This window comes from Macadamia integrifolia, chromosome 7 (assembly GCF_013358625.1).
Source record: "Macadamia integrifolia cultivar HAES 741 chromosome 7, SCU_Mint_v3, whole genome shotgun sequence".
Classification (NCBI taxonomy): domain Eukaryota; kingdom Viridiplantae; phylum Streptophyta; class Magnoliopsida; order Proteales; family Proteaceae; genus Macadamia; species Macadamia integrifolia.
This window is the reverse complement of record NC_056563.1, coordinates 6,337,591-6,350,436: the sequence shown is the minus strand read 5'-3', so window position 1 is coordinate 6,350,436 and position 12,846 is coordinate 6,337,591. Positions and strand designations below refer to the sequence as shown.

Below are 12,846 nucleotides of genomic sequence, written 5' to 3'. Positions count from 1 at the left end.
ATAACATAATGATATGATACTTTCAAATTATATTTACAAATCCCTTTATATTTCTTACTTAAAAAAAAAAATTGGAAATAAGAAAACATAGCGAGGGCTAACTCCTTATGTTTACAGGAAAAAGAAAAAAAAAGTTCGGGTTTGCAACTCCCAACTTCTCAACATTTTGTGTAGCTTCTGGGGTTCTTATAAAGGATGTGTTTGGATATTTTATGGGTGTAACGAGTTTAACAACAGAGCACGCCGGGGCAGATGGGTTGGCAAACATGAACCAGTAACAACCTTCCAAGTCCAAGTCTTGCAGCTATTGGATAATTTACACTACATCTATGCAAGCAACCATGTGCATGTTCAAGCAAGAAATAAAAATGATTGATTTATGTCAATAGTCCACAAATCTTTATTCTCCAGTAGGCATAACCGCATAAGTAATCTCAGGCTCTGATAAGCTGCAGGTTATTGCACTATTAATTTCTTGATCAATATATCTTAGATTATCCACAAAAAGATATTAAATAAAAATACTTATCCCCTCCTACTGTTGATAATGCAGATGGATCAATCCCAAGTTCTTTGAAGGTCAGGAAGAGACCTTTGTATGAAGATGAATTCACAATATCAACACCAAATATCAAGTAATTAATAATGAAGTGTAGAACATCTGAAAGGGTTGTTGGCAGATCCTGAAACTCATTAAGAAGTCCCTGATCAAGAAATGAAGTCGAAGACTAAGCATCTCCTGCCACTCCATAATCCGATGAGCAGAGTTTAAAGCCCAAAGCCGGCCGAGCTAGCCCTCATTTCCACTAACCCAGCAAAATCTTCACCTGGTGGTAAGCCATCCAAAGTCCAATTAACAACCAAGAAGAAAAGAAAAAAGAAGGTAGAATTTCCATTACAAACGGTTAAAGTTGGGTTGAAAATATTAGCTCCTACCTCTTTATGCATCTGAACTCTAGAGCAGCATCCTCAGCGAACAAACGGGATAAGAAGGTATTCCGCATAAAATAGCTGCCATAAAAAAAAAATCAGTTTTGGGCACTAAAAAATCCACAATTATATAACTCTTGGAAATGACAGTGACCATTCACAAAGCTGAAGGGCAACCAGATAACGGTAATTGATCCAGAAAGTTTATATACAAATATAACTGTGTTGATGGATATTATCTACCTTCCATATGAACATGTAAAAGGAAGTTATGGATGCTTTATTTGTAAGATCAATAGATCGGGCACGGAACCAAAGAATTGAAGCGAGAGTGAAGTGGCCCAGTACCTGCAAAATTTCATCATGAAGACTGACAACCAACTGATATCAAGTATAATGTGTTTCATAGCACCAAGTGCAGTGTTGCAGCGCTATATATAGCACTGCAGATATCTATTACTTACGATAAGAAGCTTGCTATATAAGAATTCTGAAGAAGCTCCAACCACCACAGCAGAGCCATATGCCAGCAGCAGCAAATTGATGCAAAGCCAGAAAACCTGCGACAAAGGATGCCCAATCTAATTAGCATTTTGATTCCTGTGAAGTTTAAAATAAGGTCAAGTGGAATTACTATACTAACTCTTTCTGGGCCTAAAGAGACGCTAAAGGACTGAATGCCAAAATACCTATCCCCATCCACATCAGGTATGTCCTGTTCACATCAGATACATACTATTATCATATAAGTAGAGAGTGTAACAAAAGAATATGAACTTGAGAAAAGCAAAGCCATTTTGAAGGACTAGTGAATTGGAACTATTTGGATTCTGAAATTACTTTACATAAATACAGAGCAAACGATTCTCTCTATCTATCTTAAGCAAAACATTTAGTTAGCCTCACTGCTCCCTCACAAATCCTTCCTTAGAAGTTAAATACTCCGCTGAAATGCAGGTACTTACTCTCAGCTTTTCAGATCACAATTTGATTTCTAACACATGGTATCATATGAATCGTACTAGTCCCTTCTAATCATCCAAACAAATGCATGTCTTTTCTTCAACTTTCAATTAATCCTTTTGTTTCGAATGCTTTAACTGAACTCAGTTTAGAAACATAACCAAATAGACCATTTTCAAACCCATAATATGTGGTGTCGTTGAACATTTTACCTTGAACAGCGCAATAACAGCTGTAAAGAAACACATGAAAACTGTCGCAAATACCACTGACTTTGTAAGGACTGCTGGCCTTCCAAATACATATTTCTGCAAATTTATTGCGCAATGTCAATCAAACAGTCACAGTTTATAGATTACCCATTTAAGATAGTGAAGTAAATTCACATCCATCAATCAAAATATTTAATAGCAACAGTGGAACTATACATGTCATAGTTGTCAAGGCATTGCCTAGGCATCCAGGAGGCTTCGTCTGGATTGGCGCATTGGAGCCTTGCTAGTGTTGCCTTAATTTTTGCCCCCCTCGACCACCTTGGTTCACCTAGGCGCCATGACAACTATGATTCATGTTGAACAAGTAGGAAGTGGCATGTCAATCTTCTGTAGAGGTGAAGGAAAAATGAAAAATTTTGAGTACCTGGATGTGCATAAAGAAAGCAAGTTGGACAACAATAGCTCTCACAATCAAGATACATGTTGCAGCAAGAAATGCATTTCTTTTCCATCTGAGCAAGGGAAGCTAAAGATGCAAAAAGAAGAGCAATTATAAAAGAGAGATCAAGAAATAAATTCCACTAACAAAGGTCAACTTCTGTCATGAGGACTCTGAATATCATTGAGAATAGGAAGTTCTCCCTCATATCTGCATAGAACTTCAATGTGATTAAGGTGATTCTGCTAAAGAACCTAATATTTCTTGGTGCCAAATTGAACTACGCCCATCCTATTGAAGAACTTATGGCATCTGAACTAGGGGCAAAAAAAGGATGAGAATCTCTGAACAGTCTCTTTCTCTCAGTCATAGAATTTCTTTATCCATTTTACTTTCCATCTCAAGTTTTTCCATAGTTTCCAAACAGGAGTGGTCCATCCTGTGAACCAGGTATGACTTGAATGGGCCACCTTTTTGGATCCTGTATTCGTGGTTTTTATGAAAACTGACAGTTTGAGCTGGAAAAACTGTAATTAGATCCATGTCTGGTTTTATGTCTTGTCTTTTTTTTTGAAACTACGGTTTTGAGCATAATAAACTAAACAAATAAGTGTATGGTGGTGGGGGACAACTTACTTCAATGGAATAAGCACTTCCAAGAAGAAAGCTAATGAGAAGGGCAGACATGAGTGGTGGGGACTGAAACATGAATCCCATGGCAAAGCTCTACAAAATAAAAACCAAGATGTTAGAAGATGAAAAGATCTCATTGTATGCCCACATTAAGGTTTACTAGCCCCTAAATTTTCAGTATGTGTATCCTAAGCAACTGAAAGCTTGCATCTGTAAGGAAAAAAAATACCATTAAGGAAGACAAAACAACCAACGCTACTCCAGTCCCCATTGAGAATTCCCCCGAAGCAAGTGGAAGATTTGGTTTGTTGACCTGAGAAAATACAAAAATGTTAATACCCAACAACAGGATAAGACCAGAGTTAGAAACTAAACTAATGTGGAGTGCCTTGGAGTCCAAAGCCTATTTAGAAGGAGCTGCCACAATTGGGATGTGAATGTCTAGAATCTTTAAAAAAATTGCATTGCCTATACCTTGTCAATGTCAACATCAAATAACTGATTCACTCCAACCACATAAATGTTCATCAATAATCCCGGTATCAAAGCCTGAGATAACAAAGTTCTTTCCAGTCAAAAGTAACCACAGCAATGAATTGCAAAACTTTTTCTTCTTCTCTTCTTACCTTCAGTAAACCCATCCAAAATGTCAGAGATAGGTCAGCAATAGTTTCAACTGGAAGAAGGGAAACTGATGTTATTCCAACAACCTGGCAAGTCAAAAACGAGAAAACTTGAGTTGTCGCTTTAAGAAGTTCTCCTCCATGAAATGTATCATAATTAATGCCAAGAAGAATGCGAGAGTTCAACTCACTGTGCCAATTATGGTATGAGGACGAGAAAACAGGTAGAATGCATTCAATTTTTGCAAAAGCCATGTCCTAAATTTTCCGGCATCCGCATTCCTTGATATATAGTCTTTCTCTATTGTTGCAGAAAGGCGATATTTCTTCAATAATCTACATTGCCTCGTAGGAAGCTTCTCAGTTTTCTCAATGGAGGTTTTGGCTAAGAATTCTTGTGAACAACATCTGGACCACTGTTTTGCATGGTATCTATTCAGAATATTATTATACATCCGACTAACTGGCACTTGAAATGACCTAACACCTACACAAATCCAAAGTCAATATATCATCCAGGGAAAAAAAACTATAATGGGAAGTAGGAGAAAGGAAAATAGAAATGGAGCCTTCAGACAACCCTAGAATAAAGACAATGTTAGTTTACAAATATGGACTCTCCTCCAAGTTTAGCCATGAGCAAGTAAATAAGTGCAAAACAGGGGAAAAGCTAACAATATAGTAAGGAGGTTGGATTATTATTTGCAGTTCCTAGTACTCCATAGTCTAGAACAGTATGTGTGTGTGTGTGAGCTATTCCTAATTTTTGTTGAATAGTAGCTATTCCTAAGTTTTGACTTTTCCTCTTTCTGTTTCATACCTGAGATTTTTAGGGTTACTTGATCTGGTTTTGGTTCTCAGGGAACCCAAACAGGTGTTGTTGCTGATCAAAGCACAACTGAGGGGAAATAGGAACAATTTTGTTACCCTATTAAGTTTATAATGATTTTAGAGTAATTTTGGAATGATTTTATCTTAAATCCTGTTCTCTAAATTATTTATGTATATTTATGCTTCATTTGTTTGTGTTGTCCCTAGTTGTGTAAGAAACACATTAAAGCATACACTTCTGTACATATATTCATCTCCAATATTGAAAACATTATAGGAATGAATGAAACCCACCAAAGTGGTATATTCAGTTCAATTGTGTGTTTCTCAAGGTAAAGGTGACATTTGCCCAAATGTGATGTCATCCAAGTTTATTGACAAAGTGCTCAAAAACCATGTTTTCTGACATTGGTGTTATTGAGGTTTTTGATATGCTTGGTTAGTGGGAGTTTTATGATTTCATTTAACCAAAGATATCATGGTGGTGACAACCAAAATTTAAAGACGACAAAAGTCAAAGTTTAAAGGCGGTGTCTTGCTAAGGTTTATTGGCAGTGCTTAGCCAAAGTAATTGACGATATTTCGTCAGAATTTGTGATGTATGGCAGTATTTAGCCAAAGTCTGTGATTTATGGCGATATTTAACCTAAGTCCAAAGAAGTAGTGGTTTACCAAGGTTTGTGATTTATGGTGGTATTTAACATAAATCCATGGTAGTGGTGATTAAACACAGGCGGTTTGCCAAAGTTTGTGATTTATGGTGGTATTTAACCTAAATCCATGAAAGTGGCGGTTAGCCATAGCGGTATGCCAAAGTAAGATATTAATTCAAGAAAATGGCGGTTTGCCTAAGTGTTGATTAATATCAAAGTTTACTACCTGCGAGATTTTCAAGGTAGGCTGATCTTTAGATCAAGAAAGGGCCTACAAGGAAATGTATATTTCATGTGATCACAGGTATGATATCAATTCCTTATATATATATATATGTTTCCAGGCGATTTGGATTGATAGTTTTCTATTGTTTGTAACATTAGATAGTTATATGCCGTATATTGAGGTGTATTTTCTACTATTGTTCAACAATAGAGATTATTGATTGAATCAAAGTTTGTTTGAGTGGTGTTCAGTTTGGGATTATTTGGCCATGTGTTAATGGAAAGACATCAGTATCAGTGTAGCCCAAGTGAGAGATTGTTAGGATTTTTATGTGGGCTTAACTGATACCGATTGATCCATTGGGCCCAAGCAATTATAGACCTACTTTGATTAGGAAACTTCCAACCCAATCCATTATGGAAATGAATTAGGGTTTAGGGATTCTATTATAAATAAAAGCTAAAGGTCCCTATGGCCATCACTTTAACACCTTCATGGTTTTGGAAGCACGGTCCCCCCACAGGAATAGTACATGTGAGAATGTTCCAAGGGTGAAAGGCTGCAGAATCTTTAGCGGCTGAGACTCCATTGTGTAGTTCTTTGTTACAATCTTCATGGGACTAATCTTCAAGCACATGGGAGAGAGTTACGTGATCAATACTTATGGGACTTCTAAATTTACACACAAGTATTCTTCTAGTCCCATTGATTATCATGTATGGGGTAAATCTATATGTTTGTGTGTTCTTGGTTTAGGGACTACACCTATGGTTAATCTTTTATGATTGGTTTATGATTCTTGTATTCTAACACCATAAGGGTTAGCTCTGATACCAATTGTTGGGGATTCTTTACCATAAAATCATATGAATAACCCCATTGATATTAGAATATAAGAATCATAAATCAATCATAAAAGATTAACCATGGGTGTAATTCCTAAACCAAGAACACACAAACATATAGATTTACCCCATACATGATAATCAATGGCAGTAGAAGAATACCTGTGTGTAAATTTAGCAGTCCCATAAGTATTGATCACGTAACTCTCTCCCATGTCTTGAAGATTAGTCTCATGAAGATTGTAACAAAGAACTACACAATGGAGTCTCAGCCACTAAGATATTCTGCAGCCTTTCACCCTTGGAATACTCCCACATGCACTATTCCTGTGGGGGAGTCTGTGCTTCCAAAACCATGAAGGTGTTAAAGTGACGGCTACAGGGACCTTTAGCTTCTATTTATAATAGAATCCCTAAAACCCTAATTCATTCCCATAATGGATTAGGCTAGGAGTTTCCTAATCAAAGTGGGTATATAATTGCTTAGGCCCAATGGATCAATCGGTATCAGTTAAGCCCACATAAAAATCTTAACACTTTCCTCTTACTTTGATCTTGCAATCTTTATCTTTCTTGTGTCTTTTTCATTTTCATTTCTAATCTCATTTCTTATCTCTCTTTTCTCATCTCTTCATCCACCTTTTCTTTTTAGACCTCAGTTTTTAGCTACTTTGTTTTGTTTTAATCCACGTAGCCGACCCCATTAAGTTGGGATAAGGCTAAGTTTGTTGTTGTCATAATAACAAATATATATCAGAGTTAGATGTCTTGGATCATTGGAAAAATGATGGAAATGGTGCAATACATGGTGGGATTATCCAATTGAGTTAGCCATTCAACTGATAGTTCCACTTAACACGCCACATGGCAGACAATAGGGGACCATCCTGAGTTCCCTTGCTGAACCTTTTGCCATATTTTTTCTCCCATGAAAATTTTCTGAATTATATCCCAAAGTATTCTTGACCATAGTGTTAAGAACCTGGCCGAACCAGCAATGGAACCAGAAAAACTAGAACTGGGCCTATTAATAGATTCAATTTAAAAACACAGTCCAGCAGTGTCATTTGGTTCAGTTCTGGTTTAAAACGGTGTGGTTCAGTTCATGATAATATGGACAGAAACCAAAACCGAACTAATTATTAATCAGTTCCAATTATACAGTTTACTTATCGATTCGGTTTATTGTTATATGGGTTGTACATGGTTTAATCAGGGTTTATCCTATTGATTTTTATTTGGTCTGTAATCGGTTTTATTGCTTTGAACAGTTTATCCAAATACTAATGGGTTTTAATAGTTTCAATTTAAATGGTTTGATTTGGTTTGATTTCAATAAACCATTTCGGTTTGAAATTAACACTAAAACCCATAGCTATGAGGCAGAAAGGCATAATAACAGATAATATAAACCAATAGTGGAACGAAGCCCAGCCCGGACTCTCAAAAAATGGGTAGGTCTATCATAGGACAATGAATGTAAAAAACCCAAGCCATTGGGCCAAAACTCAGCTCGTCCAAGTTGAACTCGACCGGACCGGGCCGGGATGGACCGGTAAATATTTGCCATTTTATTCACTTACGTTATAATTAGAAAGCAAGACTAGGGTTAATCTTCATTTCTGATGACAAAGATTCTGTGGGCCTAAACAAAGCCCCAGGCGCATGATAGAGAAACCAATCTTTTCTTTAACGCCAAAACCAAACTCTCTCACTGCTAGAGAGAGAGAGAGGAATCAGAAGATCAAAAATCGGAACTTATAATCCAGAAGGTAAGAAAAAAGGAAGAAAAATTAAGAAGTGGATTCACCTCTTCCATGGGTAGTTCTGAATCTCATCTCCTCCACCAACAGCCCACCTAAAAATTTTTAAAGAAACAAAACGGAAAAGGATCAGATTCAAAGAAGACCCATTCCATTACCTGGAAATAAACAGAGAAACCCATTCTCCAAAAACAATAACAGAGAGAGGAAAAGATCAAACCTGCAGGTTCTTGTGGTCTGTAACTTGGGGAAGGAAGAACCAAGGAGAAAGCTTGCGTACCACCACCACCCATGGCTAAGCCCCTCTTTCTCTATCTCTCTCTCTCTCTCTCTCTCTCCCTTTGTTGCTTTGTAGATTACTGCGAAAAGAGACGGGAGAGGGGCATTTCCCCTTATATTTATGTGATCGAGCTGGGATTGTAATGGGGAATCGTCTGCTTTGAATGTAATTAAATAGGACTTTTTTTGGTTCGATGATTCCTTTTTCCAGCCATTCTTAAAAGGAAGGTGCCAACTGCCAAGTGGTATGCGGATTGGCAAGCGTTAGGATCTCTCCTCCTAACAAACTACAGACTCAGAAAACCACTGTTTTTTACTTTTGGTGAGGCCAATGGATTCATCGAATTTGAACCCTTTATATATATATATATATGGAGAGAGAGAGAGAGAAAGAAAGAAAAAAAGAAAAAAAGCTATGAAGGGTTCAATTCGATGATATATATATATATATATGGCGAGTGGAAGCATGACGTACATAATCTTATTTTCATTTTTTTTAATATTAATTATCTATTTAATATTAGATTAATTTAAATCATTTATTAGTTTTTTATATTGTAACTGATTCCTAATTTTTAGGGTGGAGAGATGACGGACGTGATTATTTAACTTGTCTAATATTTTTTTTATATAAATAAATAAATAAATAATAAAAATCCAATACAATCGGACTCCTCTTTCGATTCTACTAGGAAATCTCTCTCTCTCTCTCGCTCCTTGCTATTTCTTCAACGCGATTCCTTCTTTCTACAACTGCCATCATCATCTCTCTCTCTCTCTCTCTCTCTCTCTCTCTCTCTTGCTTTGCTCTCAAAATAGGATGAGGTAAGAAAAAAATCAACATAACTATTTTTAGGCACCGAGCATATGAGAGACTTGACCACACATATCTAAATATCATGTTTACATATTAATCATCAGGGAAGTGATTTGGATAGTAAAATTTGCATGTATGGCAGGGGACAAATTTGAATTTATAAAGTAAACAAAGCTCTTGAATATCTAGGATTTTATTATTACTTCTTGGGTAGATATTATTAACCTATGAGAATTTACTATGTATGCAAATCTTCAATGAGATTGGTAAATAAAACTTCAACTAGACTGGAGAGCATTGAAAAAGGAAGAAGAAAGAAGGAACGGCTTTGAAGAAAAAGCAAGGAGAGAGAGAGAGAGGATCGAGATTTCTAAGTGGAATCAAATGAGGAGTCCGCTTATATTGAGATTTTTATTATTTATTTATTTAAATATTAATAATATTAAACAGAGTTGTAACTGTTTACGACTCTGTTGTTAGCAGGATTAATATATTTAACACGTGTCAATCATATCACTTACGTGAACATTCATCGGACTCCGAATGTTTCGCATTCTTATTTTTCTACACATACCGCAATCATTTTGCCTATATATACATGTGACAAATTGACAATTATTAAGGACACATGAGGCCCCTGACTCAACCTGGGACCTGACGAACCCCATCAACACATTCTCTATCTCTCTCTAAAAGCGGTTTGTTTTCTCTCTAAAATGGATTTGGTTTGGTTTGGTTTGATTTGATTATTTAGACAATCACAACCTCTGCTTTTATTTCAAGAGGGAAAAAATGGAATTACTTAGGTCGTGTGGTCGTATCAAATAATAAAAATCCACCCCAGTTGATGTCATCTTTATGGGGCCACGCGATCAGTTAGATTTTTTTTATCATTTATTTATTTATTTTGTATTATTTAAATTAATATCAACTAATACATTTTGATATCAAGTCAATATCTCTTCTCTTAGCATGACATGTCATTCCGTTGCCTGTGTTTATGTTTTTCTATATATGAATGATATTGTCATTATGGGATTCAATGTTGCCTTGATAAAGCTCGGCCAAGCAATGCTAACTCAGCACTTTAACATCAAAGATCTTGATAAACTCAAATATTCTTAAGGCATTGAGATAGTTCATTCCTCAAAAGACATGTATATTAGTCAATGTAAATATACTCTAGATCTACTCTACGATAGCGGTCTCATAGGTTCTCGACCAGCTAATACACCCATGGAGCAAAATGTATGGTTGATAGATTATACTGGTGATATTTTGCTTGATCCTACTCCTTATCGATGTTCGGTGGGTCGATTGATCTATCTAATGGTTAATCAGGCCTTTTATTGCTCCCAGAGTCAATATCTTTAGTCAATTCACGCAACAACCATGATGACCACATCTTGATGTTGTAAATAGTCCACACCCGGTTTGGACCCATCTTTCTCTACTACTTCAACACTGCATCAAGAAGCTTATTGTGATTCCGATTAGGCTTTTTGTCCAATGATGCGGCATTCCACCACAGGTTATTGTATACTCCTACCGATAAAACTTGTCTTAGAAAAAAAAAAAAAAATCTCACGATCTTCTGTAGAGTCTGAATATCGAACCATAGGGGTGTCAACGGTCCGGGTTGGTGCGGTTTCGGTCCGGTTCCACCGGTTTCGGTGTGAGTTTGGAAGTGACCGAAACCGACCCATTAAGGATTTATCGGTTTCGGTCCGGTGTCGGCTTCGGTGCGGTTTGGGTTCGGGTTGGTACCGGTTTGGATTTATTAGGTTCATTTCGGTTTGGATCGGTTTTTTAAACCGGTATGGAGCCATTAGGAAACAACCAAAAGATGAATTGTTGAACTTCGGTTTCTTAAATCGATTTGTAACCGGGTTGGTTTTGGTTTTTGGTCTAGTTTGTATTCGATTTTCCATACAAATGTATACAAAACTATTTAAATTTTGATTTTTTTAATGAATTTTGGAGTGTTTCGGTTTCTTACCGGTTTGGTTTCGGTTTCGGTCCGGGTTTTGAGCCGGTTTCGGTTTGGTTTCGGGTTCATCCGGTTTGCGGTGCGGTTCGGTTTGGCTTTGGGGTTACAATACTCGAAACCGAACCGAACCAATAAGACTTCGGTTTGATTCGATCCGGGTTGTTATCGGTTCGGTCCGGCCGATTTTACCGGTTCGATTTAGGAATTGACACCCCTATCGAACCATGGCCATTGCTACTTGTGAGCTCACTCGGTTGTCAACCCTACTTCATGAACTTTGACTACTTTCCCAAAGTCCCATCCCCTTATATGTGACAACCAAGTGGTTCTCCATATCACACAGTTAATCCTATTCTCCACAAACGCACCAAGAATATTTAAATAGACTGTTATCTTGTTCAGGAAAATATTCAATATGATCTCATCGACCCACGTGAAATTGCCACGACGCATCAACTCCCTGACTATACCAAATCTATTGACCATGAACAATTTCACTTATTACAATCTAAGATAGATGTTCGTGACCTCCACACTCCAACTTGAGAGGGAGTCTTAATTGCTCTTCTCCAAGTAAGCAAATTGGCCGTCCTACCTTTTTGTAGATTTACTTTAGGCATATATATCCATAACAACTTTTCTTTCCTGTATATATTTGGTTCCATGGTTCAAGCTTTTGCGTTGATTGTGACCAATAACTTCGATATAGTATGCGAACTAAAATTATGACTTGCGTACAAACATATAAGTTCATATCTGGCCAATAGTTAGTTATAAAGGTTTTTATATTGGTTCCAAAGATATGGTAATAAATGCCCAAGAAAACATACGACAGTCATTTAAACCTTATTTTAAAAGAAGTCTTACCTCACCAGAAAAATAAAACTTTTAAATCTTGAATTTTGAGAAAACTAAGTGTTAAGTTTGTCTCGAATTCTTGACCCGTTTTGAAGATTGACCCGATTCGATATATTTTGGTGGCGATCTGAATGAGAAGTTTTCTGAGATCTATGATGGAAGCAGAGGGGTTGGGCCGATAGGCCCAAGGCCGGAGCCCATTACTGATCTAGTATGGGGGTGCGGGGGCGTGCGGTATGGTTCGACCGAATCGATCGCGACCCAATGGGTCGACCCGCGACTTGGAGTATATATATATATATATATATAATGTACTGTTGCATGTTGAGAAAATCATTGTATTTTGGGGTTTTTCCGAGCTAGGGTTTCAGGGCGAGTTCTCTCACCGCTGCTTGGGTGTAATCTCTCTTCTGTATAATAAAACATCTTATTCTTCGCCCAAGGACGTAGCACACCACCCTGGTGTATGAACCTCGTTAAATCTCTGTGTCGTGCATATCTATTGTCTCTTTTTTTCGTGTTTCTTGGTGTTTGATCTAACACTAAGGCGTAGCTAGTGCTACATGTGATGTCTTGAGTCTCTTCAATATTATATAAACTTATAATTTACACATCAAATATTAATATTTAATTAATAAGATATGAATTGGTCACACAATTTGTGTTATCGATTTTTAATCTCATATTTTTCATATCTAAACATTTAAAATTCTTATCATCCATTTTCGTTCCCCCCCTCCCCACCTCGAAAAATATTAGCATATTTTTTATAATCTTTATA

The 12,846-nt window shown here is 36.8% G+C and overlaps 1 protein-coding gene across 1 annotated transcript; it reads right to left on the bottom strand.

The window, feature by feature from the left end:
* Positions 1–440: 440 nt before the first annotated feature.
* Positions 441–8,724, bottom strand: LOC122083709 (homogentisate phytyltransferase 1, chloroplastic-like). Its single transcript, XM_042651593.1, has 14 exons — positions 8,342–8,724; positions 8,169–8,216; positions 3,995–4,290; positions 3,807–3,890; positions 3,655–3,729; positions 3,410–3,493; positions 3,184–3,273; positions 2,533–2,634; positions 2,106–2,201; positions 1,574–1,645; positions 1,395–1,490; positions 1,174–1,278; positions 937–1,011; positions 441–827 (listed from the first exon to the last, which is right to left on the bottom strand). Exons 1-13 carry the CDS (start codon positions 8,412–8,414, stop codon positions 970–972), a joined length of 1,263 nt encoding a protein of 420 aa, XP_042507527.1. The 5' UTR covers positions 8,415–8,724; the 3' UTR covers positions 441–827; positions 937–969.
* Between the last annotated feature and the right edge of the window lie 4,122 nt (positions 8,725–12,846).